The sequence below is a fragment of the Ceratotherium simum genome, chromosome 6, assembly GCF_057802395.1.
Source record: "Ceratotherium simum simum isolate JZ-2026a chromosome 6, ASM5780239v1, whole genome shotgun sequence".
In the NCBI taxonomy this organism is placed as follows: Eukaryota; Metazoa; Chordata; class Mammalia; order Perissodactyla; family Rhinocerotidae; genus Ceratotherium; species Ceratotherium simum.
The window spans coordinates 57,452,333-57,469,087 of record NC_141905.1 but is presented as its reverse complement, the minus strand read 5'-3'; the positions used below and the strand labels follow the sequence as shown (position 1 = coordinate 57,469,087).

The following is a 16,755-nucleotide window of genomic DNA, read 5'->3' as shown; positions in this document are numbered from 1 at the left end:
TACACTTTGTTGAGGTTGGCACAAATCCTGCCTCGTGCTTCCTAGCAGTGACAGCAAAGAGAGAAGCAATCTATTTCGTGAGTTGCCATGTCCATAAAGATCGAAGGAAACCATTCATTCAGGAGACACACAGCTCTTGGGAGTGAAAGGGAAACTCTTTACCCAGGACTCCTTGGCTCTTGGGTAAAGCTGCTGAAAGCGTCTTGTCGATGAGGTCACAGACCTGTGGGAGAGATCCTTCAAACCTCAGCATCCCAAGTTCTCAGGGGACACTGTTCCTCTGGCCACACAGCTGATTTAGTTATGATCTCCATCCTGCACCCAGGCAGGAGCTTTCTGGAGCTCTAATGGGTGGAGTTTGTCCAAGTCAGCATCTTGGAAAAAGATGGCATGGGACTGAACTACCCTGTTCTCTTTATGCTTATCCTGGCTCTTTATCAGAACATACCAAGGGCAACATGGTGTCGTGAAGAGACCACTGAACTGAGAGGCAGAAGGCTGGGTTCTAGTCCTAGTTCTCCCATGTACCTTGGTGTTGAGGGATGTCTAAACAGTAATTAGGGGCAGCTGTGTGCTGGGTCAATCTTTACCTCCCTGGGCTTCAGTTTCTTCACTAGAGGGTTGGACTTGATGTTCTCCAAGCCCCTTCTAGCTCAAACATTTCATATTATAATTTCTCAATCTGGTGCAGACGGCTGAGGGATTCACAGATATGATCCTTTCATTGCCATATGGAAATCCGAGGTTTCCTCTTCTAGGTTAGGAAATTGAGATTTTGAGGGACCTAGTCTGGGGTTTGGGGGTAGGATGAGAGCCCACCTTGTGGAGGTCAGAGGGGGGATGCTTGGGTTTTGGGGCTGGGCTGACTTACAAGTTTGGAAAATGGTGTGGGGATAGCTGGGTCGCACCACATCAGCCCCAGAGGTTGCAGGCTACTAAGTAGAGACAAAGGATTGATTTTGTCAGGTAGCCAATGTTGAGTGGACGCAAGTGAGAAGTTAGTACCTTGGTCTTGTTTCTATAGCTGTCGTAACTCTTCGTATTGCTTTATAATTTATCTATTAATTAATCTTATAAATTTATCTATTAATATTTATCTGTTTCATTCCCTTCTCCCTCACTAGACTGAGGTCTTTGAAGACAGAGACTATCTCATTCTTTTCTAGTCCGCGCACCCAACACAGTGCCTGGCACAGAGTAGGTGTTCAATAAATGTTTGTTAAGTGAATAAATTAATGAGTGAGTCACAGGAGATAGGGAGATTTGCAATGCTGGGGAATAAATGGGTGAGGGAGGAAATTTCCATTATCCTCTTTGCAGTTCTTTCCACATACACAAATGTGGTGGTCATGTCACTAAGGAGAACCTACAAGTATCTGCTATGTAGGGAATTGTGGATAAGTTACTATTCGTGGGTTGTAGGAACTGCATTGCCTTCTCAATACCTACTATGTGCCAGTTACTGTGCAAAGCTCTGAAGCCAGAGGCCGAGGCAAGAATACAAATGGAGTCTCTTCTGGCACCAGCATTTCTTTGCTTGTCTTTCTTTAAAAAAAATCTCTATTTTTTTTTTCTATGATCTCTGGCTCATAATGCCATCCCCTTTGCCCCTCAGGAGATAATCATTATTAACACTGTTGTCAATGTGAGCCATTTTATCAGCACAGACCAGTGGAAGCCCATGGACCAAACACATGAAATAATAGTTTGTCATCAAAAGTACCAAGAGGGACCAGCCCAGTGGCATAGTGGTTAAGTTCATGCACTCTGCTTTGGCGGCCCAGCATTTGCAGGTTCGGATCCCTGGTGTGGACCAATGCACCGCTTGTCAACCGTGCTGTGGCGGTGTCCCATATATAGTAGAGGAAGATGGGCATGGATGTTAGCCCAGGGCCAATCTTCCTCAGCAAAAAGAGGAGGATTGGCAACAGATGTTATCTCAGGGCTAATCTTCCTCATACACACACACAAAAAAGTACCAAGGCCCTCTTGGAGGGACTGGCAAGGGGGCAGCACGTGGTGTGATGGGCAGCTAGGAGGAGCAGAGCAGCTTCCCTGAAGGCACTGGAGGGAGCAGAACTTCCCCATCTGCTACTGTGATGTCATCTATTGCTGCAGAACAATCTAACCCAAACTTAGTGCCTTACAACAACTTATTTTTTATGATATTGTGGGTCGCTCTGGCTTGTTCTTCTCTGTTCTCACATAGCAATAGTCATTTGACAGCGTGATTGGGTTGGGGAGTCCACAATGGCCAGTGCCATGTTTGGCCATTGTGCTGCCTGTCCTCTGGGGCCCCTCGGTTCTCCTCCATGCAGCCTCTCATCCCCCAGTAGGCTAGACTGGGCTTTTCACCACATGGAATTCAGAGTTCCTGAAGGGCAAGCCGAGAAGCTGCAAGACTCCTAAGTGCCAGGCTCTAGAACTTGCATGACATCTCTTCTGTCATGTTCCATTGGCCAGAGCAAGCCACAAAGCCAGCCCAGATTCATGTGAGTGGAGAAATAGAGTCTACCTCTTAATCGGAGGAGTGACAACTTCATGTTGCAAAGGGATATGGATATTAGGAGGCGCAATTCATTATTTTGACAATCTACCACAGCTACCTTCTCACCTCTGCCCCAGAGTTCAGAATGGCTTCAGCAAATTTCTTTTGTAGCAGGCGGATACCTGCATTGCCCTTTCTGCCAATTTTCTGCATAAATTTTCAGAAAACTACTTTGTTCAGTGGAGCATTTATCAATGGGTTACTGGTGGGCTTTCCTGACATTTTGTCAAAAGTTTTCCCTGCCTAACTCCATGTCACTACTCCTGGTCGCATATCCGCTGGAGCTGGACTGCACATCCTCTTTGATTCTGTAAAAGAGCAGAAAATGGCCTATAGAACATTTGCTCATCTGGGGCCGGGGGGTGGGAATGCTATTTCTGCTGATGGGAAACCCAGTCTCTGTGTCTCTTTACGATGGAGCTGTCTCCTTCCAACTTTATTTCCTCTGGTTTATTGCAGTTCCTCCCCCTCCCCCTGGGTTGGACCTGGGCTGTGGGGAGCGGTGTCTTTGGAGGTTTCATTGGGCAAGGGTCCAGGAGATGAGGAGACAGTTCTCTGGTACAGGAGTGCCTTTGTTTGGAGGACTCAGAGCTGACAGTTTTATTCCCTAAGGCATCTGCCAAACCCTGTCTTAGTTTAGCAGAATGTCAATGCTAAGAGTTGTCCTACATAAAAGAGGGGACATTACTGCCACGGTTTACACAGGGGACGTCTCTTGAGGGATAATCTTCCAGAGCCCACCGCCTTGCTGGCAGCTCTGAGACGGTGGGGGAGGGAGTCCCAGCCCCAAGGAGCTGTCTGAGTGTGAGCCAATGTTGTTCCTGCCGTTTTGGTTTTCCAAGTCTCCAATGTTCTTAACTCTATCATTTATCCAATACACATAAAGCCCTACCGTTTTTTGGGCAGTGGGAAACATGGCTGGAAGGAGGAAGAGGCCAGGAGCTGGGCTCCAGGGCTGGATCTCCATTACCAGCTCTGAACCCTGAGTGAGTCATAGGGTCTGCAGGCTTAGTCGTCTCCCCTGTAGAGAGGGAATCCGAGTGAGAATGGCACCTGCCTCCAAGGGTGTTATGAGGATTGAAGGAGATGGAGCATGTGAAGTGTCCAGCAGGGCCTGGCATATAGGGAGGTCTGGTAAATGCTCCGTGAGTGGGAGAACACGTTATCCACACAGCAGGCCACCGGCAGAGTCGCCTATATGGTGTGGTCATCAGCAGGGTCAGTTAGCCTGGTTGCTAAGAGATTGTGGTGAGCCTTGCAGTTTGTGCAGCAAAATTTCATTCTTCGGGGGAATCAAGAAAATAATTCCCAGTGGACACATCTTATATTAGGGAAGAAGTGCCCATTTTTGGATTAGTAGATGATTGAATTTAGAATTTTATGGAGAGTCATCACTTGTGGTTTAAAACTTGGTGAAGTCAGTGAGGGAGACCAAGGATTCCACTGCAGTTTCTCTAGAGGACTCAGACCCAGAGAAGAGGCAAGGGGAATCAGAGAAAGACAGGCCGGGGGGTTAGATGTTGGATTTGGGGTGCTGAAAAGGAAATCAGCTGATGATCTGGGCTCCCACATGCTGACAGTGGAAAGAAAGTGAGCTCGAAGTCTGATTTAGAAAAAAAGTACCTACAAAAAGAAAAGATAACAAAGGACCTAACCAGGAAGAAATAGGGATAATTTATTTTTTCCAAGGCCGTGCAGAATTTAGGGAAAAGGAAATATTTGAAAGAGAGAGAACAGAAAAGAGACTGCAGCTAATAACTAGGTAATGTGTGCCTTTTTGCATTTCCTTTTGGATGTAAATATCTATTTTGCAAAATCTTTTGAAGACAGTGCCCTATCTTGGCTGCATAATTTAATTCAATAAGCATTTTTTGAGGCCCGCTCTACTCCAGTCCCCAAGGGCATAGAGATGAAGGGCTCAGTCTCTCTGCTTGAAGAACCTACTGTTTAGCAGAGAAGACAAATACCATCACCCCTCAAAAAAGACAATACAATATGATAAGAAGAGACTAGACGAATAAGGCCCAGAAGTAACCCAGAGGAGGGAATGGTTAACTCAGGATGGGAGGGATAGAAAGGGCTCAGGAAGACTTTTAAAAAGGAAGGCCAACTGATGGTGTTTTGGAGAATGAATAAGAGTTTTCAGGTGGACAAGAAGATGGGGGTAGGCAGCCTCAGCAGATGACAGCATGTACAAGGGCACGTTTGGGGCCAGCAGGAGTTTGGTGTTGCTTAAGATAACAAGTGAGGTGGAGGTGTCAGGAGAAGTGGCTGGAGAGGAAGGCAGAAGACAGGTGGTGATCTGAAGTCAGTGAAGGCTCCTTAGCAGAGAGGTGACATGCCGGCCTTGCATTTCAGGACAATGACATTGCCAAGCTGTAGGGGTAGCGCAGAGGTGGCTGAGTCTACAGGGAGGAGGCCAGTTAAGAAGCTACTGGGAAGAAGTCAGGAAGGGATGCTGAATACCTGAGCTAAGGCAGTGGTCTGGAGCAGGAAGGAGGGCATGGATTCAAGGGATGCATGAGAAGGTTCCATGGCACCTTCAGATTCAGTCTCAGGAGACAAGGGTCATGGAACGAGCAGGAGAAGAATGGAATACATTTGGTTTTGAACGAGTTGGACAAAAGAGGCCCATAGGACAACCCAGTGGAGGGGTCACCAGGCATCTGGGGCTTAGCAGATGGTTCTGGGGTTGGAATCAGAGAATTAGCTGTGAGCCTATAGGTGGTGGCTAAAAACCAGAGGAGCAGGTGGAGCAGGAGAGGGCAGAGAGGAGGAAGAGGGCAGAAACCTGGGGGTAGCACTTAAGGGGGAAGCTGAAGTGAATGCTAACTTACTGCTCAGAGAGAGCAGTGCCCTGGGAACCAACGAGGGAAGGGGCAGCAAAAGTGTCAGTGCTGTAGAGACGGTAGGTGAGGATTGACAAGTGTCCATCCGACTTGTTAATTGGTCGAAGACGGGTGACCATTGCTGGTATGGTCAGATCACAATTGGATTGAGGAGTGAATGAGAGGTAGGCAGCCAGACAGAGAATGGAGACAATTCTTTCCAGAAACTTGTTTAACAAGGGAAGGAAAGAAACAGGGTGGTAACTGGAGAAGGAGGCAGTTCAAGGGAAGGCCCTACCCTTCAGGAGACGTCCCAAATCAGGGGTCTGGAAACAGAGTAGGAGGCTCAGGCAGGGGGCAAGCCATGCCCACAACATGGAGGTGTGAATAGGGCCAGTACTCACCCGGGCATCCTGGTGTCCGCTTGTCAGTTTTGGTAATTTTAGATTCATTCATGTGGGAGTGGAATGAGATGTTAGAGTTAGAAGGGGCTGCCATGACCATCTAGGCCAATCGCTTATTGTTCAGAGAAGTAAACTGAGGCTCAGAGAGGGGAAGGGACTTGTCCAAGTTCACCCAGGTGGCAGAGCCAGGCTTTACATAGAAATCTCTAGGCCAGGGATCTCTCGACTACCTCTTGTTCTCTGCATTCATCTCACTTTCCATCTGATTATCCCTCTTGCCAGCAAAGCCCTCCAATCCCCATTATTCACCAACTCATCAACCAGCATTTGCCGACCAGCCCCTGCGAGTCTCACACTGTGCTGGTTTCTAAGCTCTCTCTGGAACTTCTCCAAGACTTATCCATGCTCAGTACTGCCCATTGCACAACTCCAGGGGGCCCCACTCACACCTTAGGTTCTCTGAATGGTGTTCCCTGCAGTTGTACAGCGTGGTGGCCCTGGGGCCTGGACCTGTCAAGGGCTTTGTGGAAATGCTCAGTACCCATCAGTAAGGAAGCCCTTAGGCCACTGGGCTAGGGCATATTTTTAAACTTAGTAGAGTCATTTTCCCATTGGAAAGTGAGCAGACAGCTGATGAAATGGAATGCTCAAATGCCAGCATAAGTGAAGGGAACCCCTTCACTCATGTCAGCCTGGGGAGAGGCAGGCCAGGGGGTAGGAATGTTGATGGGGTTATGGGCAAGAAAATGAGGACTGTGAATCCCAGCATGGATGGCCAGATAGCCTTGATTTTTCTTTCTCCTTTCTCTCTCTCTTTTTTCTTCCTGTAGAGGAGTTTTCTTAGACACGATCCTCCCCCGTCGAGACGACAATGGTGTAAGGCCAACCATTGGCCAGCGCGTGCGGCTCAGTCAGGGAGACATAGCTCAAGCCAGGAAGCTGTACAAATGCCCAGGTAACTGTGAATCCTGGGGAGTCCCGGGGCCCCCACAGCACCCACAGAGCATGACTCAACCGCCCTCTGCAAACGTTCCCCCTTGCTGGAAAAACAACTTGGGGAACCGGAAGGGACTCCCCACTGGCAGCTGTAATTTCTGGTTTGCTGCTGTTAGGAGGTGCCAGACAGTGTAGAAAGCCCAAATGGTGATGTGATTGCCGGTAGTGAAGTGAATAATAGGTCTTGGAGCCCACAGTTTTACTTGTGGGAAGCTCTGGAATTCTCTGCCACAGCCCTGATGTTCAGAAGAAGAGGAAGGCACAGTGGAACAACAGTGAACAGGGGCCCAATGCAGTGTGCACCCCGTGACAGGAAAAACACCTCTCCTTTCTACGGGAGTAGGGGATGTGGGTTTGGCAAAGCAAAAACCAAGAGTTTTTCAGGAAGACAAAGAATGAAGGAGAATGTTTCTGGAAGGATGAGAGTCAGTTTCCCGAACACTAGAAGGCAGAGGAAGTTTCAGTGCTGTAAATGAGATCGTTTCTATGTCTTGGGGCTCTCCTAGCCATCCAAGGTACTGGTCAGTGGCCAGCACTGTGCCAGAAAGACTGGGACAGCACACTGGAGTCTGAGCAGACATCCACTTCTCTATCAGTTCAGAAACCCCTCCCCTTGGATTTGCCCTCTTTGCCTTCTGTTCCCTTGGCTTCAGCATCATCACACACCCCACTGCCCCGGGAGTGAGCTCACAACCACCTTTTAAGCTGTTGAGCTTCAATGCAAAGCATTGATTACAGCAGCCAAGTTTTTACCACTGATGGGACAGATTGCATTCCAGTGGTTTGAGGAGAAAGAAGGAAATTCCATTACCAAGAGGTCCAGTAACCTTTCCAAACCTCTGGACCAGACATATGGTTTGATCATGGGACAGGATATTTGAAATAGGGGCCATCTTAGAAAATCTGGGCTATCACGTTGCCCTACTAAGCAGGATCACAGGGTGTGCAAAGGGCCATGTGGGGCTTGCTCCATCAAGAAACTCTAGGAAATATGTCCATCCAGCTATTAGTCATCTGGGGGCGTGTTAGGGCTGAAATACAGGACACACATATCATATAACCTTGCTGAATTGAAAAAGAAACCATATAGCATTCCCTGGGAAATGCCATAGTATTTATTTAGTTATAATGTATATGCCTCTTACTTCCCAAAAGGATTCGAGGCAGCTGGTAAATACCATGGAGCCATACAGTAATGTATCTGTTTTTGCAGAATGTTGATGATTATTCTAAAATAATTTCCATGGAACCTTCAGGGGTGTTGACTGCCAGGCATAATCCTCATGATGCCTGGCAGTTGTTCAGTAACATGATACCAAAGCCCCGATATCCAGGATTTCCTGAGGCTGATGATGGGCCGCTCTCCAGCTATCCCTTCCTGCAGCTCCAAAATCTGCAGCTCCGAGTCATTTCAAGGAGTAACTGAAAGAGAGGGTAGTTGCCTGCAGAGGTTGAATTGCATGTAGGAAAAGATGCATAAGGGTCCTTGTTTCCCACACTTTGGGAGTAGCTGCATAAGTGGAGGGGCACTCAGCAAACCAATGTCTTTGTCTTTGGGGTCTGAATCCCTAGGGGTTAGGGGATATGAAACCTGCAGCTTCCAAGCTTACACAAACAGGAACCTTTTTTTTTTTTTTAGGACAAATTAGGGGAAATATATTTCACCTAGAGTCTAGGTTCTAGACTCACAACGAGGCAACCCATGCCTCTGGTCATTTTTCTCTGTTTTCTTGACTCTTTTGTCGCTCTTTCAGAGGTGGGTAGCAGAAAAAGAAGAGGCAAGATTCAAACTAACAGCCGAAACGAATTTCAAAGCATTTTCTTTTTCTTTTTGCTTCACCTACTTATACTTTCATATTCTCTCTGCCACAGATGTCATTAGTACTAGTTATAATGGCTGCTGTGTGTGGAGAACTCACGATGTGCCAAGCACTGAGCTGATCCATTTCATTTAACGGATTTCATTAGCCCTCTAGGTGGGTCCCACCCATTTTACAGATAAGAAAACTAAGGCCCAGCAAGGCTGGTAAACTTGCCCTCCGCACCACAGCGGCTAGAGAGCTAAGATTAAAGCCCAGCTCTAGGCTATGCTCAGGGTGTTACTTTTTGGCACCCAGGCCCTATTTTCGCTTTTATTAGCCAGAAAAAATGTCAATCTGCCGGACACGCTTCTCTCGTGTTCTGAGGGCTTTGGCTGGTAAAGGGGTGAATTTGTTCAGTAGCCCCGTGTGAGGAGCTGCTTAGGTGGGAGCTTGTGTGCGTGTGCCAGAATCACAGTGTCGTTTTGCTTGTGCAGCGTGCGGGGAGACCCTGCAGGACACAACAGGAAACTTTTCTGCACCTGGTTTCCCAAATGGCTACCCTTCCTATTCCCACTGCGTCTGGAGGATATCAGTCACTCCAGGGGAAAAGGTAGGTGTGAAACCACCTCAGGAAATGACATAGCTTTCTTTGAGTTGGGTGAAGTGTGAGGAATTATTATTAATAGTAGTAATAACAGCTGTTATGTTATGAGCACCCACTGTGTGCCAGGCACTGGCCTGGCTTACCTAACATTCATTATTTCTGGACTTTTCATCCAGTCTCCCTCATACAAATGGAGGCCTATGTAATAAATGTCCTCATAAGTTATAAATCAAGCTCACAGTTTATAAAACAAAGTAGGCTCTATCCTCCTGCCTTGATAAATACACCATCAGAGTGCCCTGGAAGGTGAGGATCCAATTTAGAATTCCTTGACACCTCAGAGTGCTTCTCTGGAAGGTGGCAATATGGGGAGAGCTAGCCCCTAACCCACGGCTGGCCCCTCCTTCTCTCCCCAGCCCCAGTTCCATCTAGGAGCACCCATTGTGACACTCCAGGCCACACTCCCGAGCGCCCTCCACTCCTACCCTACAAACAGCTGTTCCTTGGCTGCCCCTCCAGTGGAACTAGACCGGTCAGGTGTGCTGTCTACCCTCTGGAGGGTGAATCCAAGACTCAGAGCTGGTTGGACAGGGAAATCCAGGGTCCCAGGCACCTGGAGTGAGGTCCAGGAGCTACACAAGCTCTGGAAGGGCATGTTCCTGTGGCTCTGAAGATTCCATGACCCTTTAGAGCTGAGCCCAGGGCAGGGGCTCTTTTTCTCTGGTCCAAGGGTGGTATGTTCTCGACCCTCCCACAGGGTGCATCTCCTTATATCCGTTATATGGACAAGGAATCTGAGACTCAGACATTTAAAAAATTGCCCAAATTCACAGTAAGATACAGAACTGGGAACTGGGACTTCTGCATTTCAAAGCTTGTGGGTTTTTTTCAATACACATCTCTACAATCCAAGGGTTCTTCAAGCTGTCTCAACCTAGATGTGGCTGTCTTTAAGATGCCCTCTCCACCCCTTGGGTCTAGCTCCCTACAGTTATACCTGTTGTAGCTTGTCTCACAATATCAGATGGCTGGTTTATTTAATTGTCCCCCTTCTAGACTCTAAACTCACTGAAGACAGAGATTGTTCACTCCCAGGTCCCCAGCACCCAGCACAGGGTCACACAACAAGTATTTGCTGAATGGACGTTTGGATGGATGAGTGGCTGAGTAAAAAACCTGCAGCTGGGGGTGCAGTGAGGGGCGTTAGATTTTCAAGTGTCTGTAGGCAACCTTCAGGTATCACCAATTCATAACTTAAAAAAAAACCCATTTAAATGTTAAGTTAAACGTAATGTGATAACTAGAGAGAAATAATGGCTAGGAACCATTGTGAGCATTTTCTATGGGCACGGTACTGTTCTCAGCATGTTATGTGGATTCTCATTTAATCCTCCCAACAACTTCATGTGATGGGTACTATTACTACACTCATTTTGCAGGTAAGGAAATGGACTTGCCCAAGGCTACTCAGTTTGTTGCAGAGTTGGGATTTGAATCCAGGTGATTTGACTCTGAGAACCTAGATGCTTGGTCAAGCATCACCCTACATTATTCCACAAAGGGGACAGGCTAATAGAGGTTTGAACATGCCTTCACACACACACCACCCTCATGCACACATGTGCACACACACAGGAGCCACGTACACACACCCTTCCTCTGGCTCTAAGCATTTATGACAGTGTGGTTGTCATTTTGAGCCTGAGAGACTCCAGACCTGTCTGCCTTGGGTGTGTGTGCCTGCAGGAGGCATCAATGGGAGGGAGGCAGGAAGGAAGAGGAGGAAGAGGAAAGGGTCTGGTAATCCCCAAATTGTTGATCTGCCCTGCTGTGTGATGTGTTTGGGCTGCATAAGATTCACCAAGTCTTAATTATTATTGCTAACTGGGGGCAGAGAGAAGACATATCATTGAAATTCCTGCACCAATTACTTCAATTTCTGCTTCACCCAGCCTTCCCCAGAGCTGCTAGTAATTAGCAAACTTGATTGATTCGAGTATCCCCTCTTGTTCATCACCTCTTCCCTTCTGGTCTTTATGGTTCACAAACATACTTACAATAATTAGCCTGAATAATTATCCCGTTCATTCAGATCATGAATGCGTTACCAAGGAAGTTGTAATAACATTTCCTTTCTGAAATTTTAAAAAGCAAACGCTAGAGACCTATATTGCAACCAGCTAGCAAGTATTACAGAGCCCTTCCACCTGAATGCGAGCCCTGAGGGGGATACAGAAGGAATCTAAGGTACAAACCCCATCTCCAAGAGACCTGGAGTTTGATCAGTGTCCCCCCTCACCCCTAAGGAGTCTGATTTAAAAGAGGGGCATTTGCTTGGCACCAGTATATTGTTTTTAAGCTTCTGTGGTGATTCTAATGTGCAAGAAGGGTTGAGAATCACTGGAAGAGTGACGTCACACACACACACACTCGACAACACAGGAGGTGAGCTGGCCTGTTATTTTCTGGTACTGACTTCATTTCTGAGGAAATCACAGGGCTTTGTGGAAGAAAGTGCTACTTGTCCTGAGACCTGAATATGGGTGGGAAGGGTGGGCCCTCTCAACGCCAATCAAGACAGGCAGCCTGTGGAGAGCACTTAGCGTGTCTGATGTGTGGTGCACTAAGCGTACACTCACTGTGGCTTGATTTTTTAAATTGTCATTTATCGAGTGCCTATTCTGTGCCAGGCGTAGCACTATACAATCTATGAACAGTTTCTCGTGCAGTCCCCTCAACAACCCAGTGATGTGCATGTTGTTTTACAGATGAGAAAACTAAAGGTCCAAGCGGACAAGTATTTTCCCAAGGTCCCAGAGCTAGTAAGTGGTAGAGACGAGAAGAAATCCAGGTCTGCCTGACTCTAAAAATGCCTGCTCTGCCAACACTGTAAGAGAGAACGGGAGGAGTTCCAAAGAGGGAAAGATCGCGTCCATCTGTACAGTCAGAGAAGGACCTGGGGAGGAGGCAGGGGCCAGTTGAGCTGGGCCAGGAGAGGGTTCCATTAGCACGGATATGTCAGGGCTCCCTGGGAAATAAGGTCACGTAGGGTGAGCGCTGGAGGCTCTGGAAGGGAAGCAGAGAGTTTAATTTATGAGATGGGGGCATAGGGAGCCATTGAAGTTTTCTGAGCATAGGACAGATCTGGTAAACATGAGATGTAAGTGCAAGATTGATCTAGAAGCCCTAGTGTGCAGAATGGACAGAGGCACAGCAGGGAGGATGTCAGGAATTATCTCTGTGGAGCAATGCAGCTAAGGCTTTTGAAGGGGCAGCGAGACTGGCTTGGAGCAGGGGACACAGACATCTTAAAGGAAGACAGTCTGTCCTCATGGGTGCTGAGCAGATATGATGGAGGATGGGCAATAGGAGCACAGCAGACATGACTCCAAGCTGTTGCACCTGGGTGACTGGCGATGGTGTCACCTACAGACTGGGAAGCTGGAAGGGAAATGCTTTGCTTTGAGCTGCTCTCACAGTTAATAGGGAGTGGGGAGACAGCAGCCAGCCGAGGAGCCAGAACAGTGGAGAGAGGATGGGCTAGCATGGTGAAAATCAGAGAGGAGAGGTTCAAAGCAGAGGGGCCATGGAGAACAAGGACAAATAAATAACTGTCTTTTCAATTTGGCCGGGAGCGCATTGGAACACTTGGCCTGCAGTCCTCAAGCCTAAGGTTTATTTAGAGATAGAGGAACCTGTGGCTGTTCGAATATAAAAGAAAGTCACCAGTGGAGGGGGGAGAGTGAAGATGCTAGAGAGGGACGAACTGACTGAGAGCAAGGTCTCCCCGAGTTAGAAAAGAAATAGGATCAGGGGTGTGGGGGCTGGAGCAAGGCTGCCTTCAGCGGGACCCTGGAGAGTAAGAAGAGCTGAAAAATGATGGAGCAGGGACATGTTGAGCAGAGGCAGGGAGCAAACTTGAGAGCTGGGGCCAGACAAGGCCTGGGCACCTTGCATGGTGGGGCTTGAATGGCGGTGGAGGGAAAGGGGAAAACCTGAACTCTTTCTGGGCTGTCTGCCAGGAGAGCCCTGAGCTGGAAGGGTTGCAGTGGGAACCAGGGCTAGTTCGTGAGTACAGCGCCTGTGTGCTGAGTCCGTAGGGCCACCCAGCCCCCTCCACTGTTTATGTAAAGGGACATCCACTGAATGGCCACAAAGATGTCGGCAGAACTGAAACCTTGCTTCCCAGCCCATCTGAACCTCCCGCTTCCCTAGACTTTACTCCTTCTCCTCACCGTTCTGCCTCGTCATTCCACACACACACAATGACCCACGCTGGACGTACAGTACAGTTCCCCAAACATCTCGTAGCCTTTGCTCGTGTCAGTCCTTCTCACTAAAATGCATTCTCACCCTACTCCCCTTAGGTTAAATGCCACGTCTTCTGAGAAGCCTTCTCCAGTATCACTGGGCAGAATTTTTTCCTCCCTCCTTGGGGCTCCAGAATGCCCCTTCTGTCCATCCCTTTCTTTTCAGCATTCATACCATAGTGTCCTAATTGGCTTCATACATCTGCCTTTCCCTAGTTTTCCGAGCTCCTTAAAGGCAAGAACCCTGTCTTACTGATCTCTCTGTCTCCATTGGCCAACACAGACTGGCACACAGTAGGTGGTCAATAAACAATGGTGGAATGAATGAATGACTGAAAGCACAGACTAACTGCAGGAAGGCTGTTAGACATACCACACCTCAGAAGAGGGAGGTCATGGCCGCAAGGACATTGATCACGGAGGTGCTCAGATGCACTTAGGCTCACCCCGGACCCTCTGGAATGATTGATGATGTTATAAGATCTTTTCGTATCTCTGAACTTCATTGACCTCTTACCTCCTTTCAAATCCCCAGTCTCAAGTCGTCCTGGCCCGTCTTTTTAATGCATCTTGCTTTCTGTAAACCACCTAGCGACTTCAAAAGCTCAAGTTATTCCCCAGACAGAACCGAAGGACCCATCTCCTCTGTTTACTCCCCATCCTGCTTAAGGTTTATTATTTAATGTCAGGAGGCTTCCTGTGAGTGTGTTTTTGAGAGGACACTCCTACTGTGGTCTGAGCGCTCTGTATGCTAACGGGTAACATGAGAACACCGGTATGCAAGATGTATCTTCAAAACTCCTCAGGCTTTGCTGCCAAAACTCACTTTACGCTAACTCTTTACAGATCATCTTAAACTTCACATCCATGGATTTGTTTAAAAGCCGCCTGTGCTGGTACGACTATGTGGAGGTCCGGGATGGTTATTGGAGAAAAGCCCCCCTCTTGGGTGAGTTGACTTTATGAAGCCTTACGAGAGGAGTGATCGGATGTTCTGCGTGATGCTGTTAATGTTTAGAAGGGTCCATCCTGACAGCAGTCACAGGAAGCTCTCAAGGGTCTGTGTCATTGTAAAACTCTGAGCACTCCATTTGGCCACACATGTTAAAAGCTTTTAAAACTGCGAATACCCTTTGACCCAGCAATTCCACTTCTTGGAATTTATCCTAAAGAACTAATTAAGGAAGTGTGCAAATCTCCAGCTACAGGGATGTTCACTGAAGCAGGAAAAATTGAAAACAATTTAAAATGTTCAACAGTAGGGGTTAGCTGAATAAATTGTGATACATCTTTTCAATGGAAAACTATCCAACCATTAAAAATAAAGTTGGAGGTGACTATTTATTGATACAGAAAGGTGTTCATTGTACATTGCTATGCAAAAAAAGTGTGACAAAATAGAATATGCAGGATTCCATTTTAATAAAAATACATCTATATGTATATTATGCAGGCATTGCAAACTCAGATGCCTTTAGGGATAGGGTGTAAATGAATGAGATGGGGTTGCTATAATAACGTAAGGAGTGGTGGACATCGTGGCAACCTCAACAGTGAATATCCTGACCAAACTACTCAAAACAAGTACTTAAAACATTGTTCAGGCTGAAGGCGACTGGGAGAAACCGTTTTGTGACCTACAATATAAATATTAAATAGAATTATGAATATAAATAAATAACACAGTGGTTATTTCAGGATGATGGAGTATTTTTAAAAAATTTATTCTGTTGTTGTTCCTGGTTTAGCTATCTTTTCTAATTTTTCTACACTGAACATGTATTCTTTTTGGGAGATGGACAGTGCATAAACACATACATGACAAGGCAGCTTGGACCTTTGAGAGGCAGGGGGCAGGTGTCATAAGGTCAGTTCATTGAGGGTTGGTCACCAGAAGAGACATGGTTCGTGGGCGACCAGGGATGATTAATGTTGTGATCAGTGTCCCGCGAGTGGACATTGGGACTCGTTTGGCTCTGGAATGGCAGCCATAGTGGAGCCAGAGAGAGAGAGAAGCAGATTTACAAGGAGCCAGATGGAAGGGTCTTGGCTGAGCGTGGGTTGTCCTCATCTTTAGAGTGGTCTGTAGGGTGGGCTTCTGGATTGGACAAGTCTAAGCTGTCAGTGAGAACTTTGTTGCTGGCATATCCTTATGTGGGCAGAAAAGCTGCACTTGTTATGCTGCGAATGACTAGCCTGTGAGGGAGCTGCTATTGGGACAGCTAACTAAAGACGGAGAAAGAAAAGAAAGGAGAGAGCTAAGTTGGGGAGTTTCACTGCCAGACTGAGCCTCACTTCATGTCAGATTCTGGGGGAGGTCAGAAGAGACTGGTCAGAGGATCTGGCTGGACCCAAGGAGGCCTGGCAGATATTAGGCTCTGGGTGACCAAAGGGTCTCAGCCAGGTCAGCTACCACTGGGAATAGCACACAAGCCCCCTTTGTCTAGAGGGCCATGAGTTTAAGTTCCTAGAGGCACAAACAGGTAGGAATGTGTGTCCACAGGAGCTCTAGAAAGAAACCAGGGCAGGCTCTGAGTGGGGGTACAGGTTACCCCCATTGAAGGGATCAGTCAGATAGTTAGCATCCAAGTAAGCAAGCCAAGAAAGTGAGCCCCAGGCCAAGCACAGACAGGAGTGTGTACACTGCAGGATGAATGGGTTGTGCCACCCTATGGCAGAGTGGAGGCTGTCTGCCCTGGATTCTGCTCCCTGTCTAATGTGAGCAGACGTGGTGTGTACTAGCCGCCAGAGGGAGGCATGGCTTTATAGGCAGCACATTGGGTGGTGCAAAAACACAGATGGCTATATTCCCGGTAGCAGAGGTTCCCAAACCTGGCTGAACGCTAACATCAGCTGGAAAGATTTCTATGAATACAGATTCCTGGGAGACTACTGAATCGGAATCCCCACGACCTGGGTCAGGGAACGATCCCGCTTACCTGTAAATGGATGTGCACGTGTACTTGTCTAGTAGCAAATGCACAGAAAGAGGACAGCACGGGTGCTCATCAAACCACTGAAGGTGGTTCCTCTGAGAAAGGAGCACGAGCTGGTGGGCAGCTTCATGGTTTGGTTCGTATACTTCTGGATGATCTGGATCTTTTACAAGAATGCATTCTAGTATTATTTTATAATTAAAATAGTAAGAGGAGCTGTGTGGGAGGAGTTTCATGAGAACACAACATGACAGACCCCCTCAGCCTGGCAGGACATTAGAGTCACTCATCTCACACCTTCATAAGAAAACCACACCCTCCAAGTGT

At 47.5% G+C, this 16,755-nt stretch overlaps 1 protein-coding gene across 3 annotated transcripts in view; it reads left to right on the top strand.

The window, feature by feature from the left end:
• Positions 1-16,755, top strand: part of TLL2 (tolloid like 2) — a 158,911-nt gene that overhangs the window by 105,715 nt on the left and 36,441 nt on the right. For all 3 annotated transcript variants that reach the window (XM_087432349.1, XM_004427892.3, XM_087432350.1), the window contains 3 exons: positions 6,611-6,735; positions 9,073-9,188; positions 14,339-14,441. In XM_087432349.1, coding sequence (XP_087288475.1) covers positions 6,611-6,735; positions 9,073-9,188; positions 14,339-14,441 — 344 coding nt within the window. The remainder of the gene's footprint in view (positions 1-6,610; positions 6,736-9,072; positions 9,189-14,338; positions 14,442-16,755) is intronic.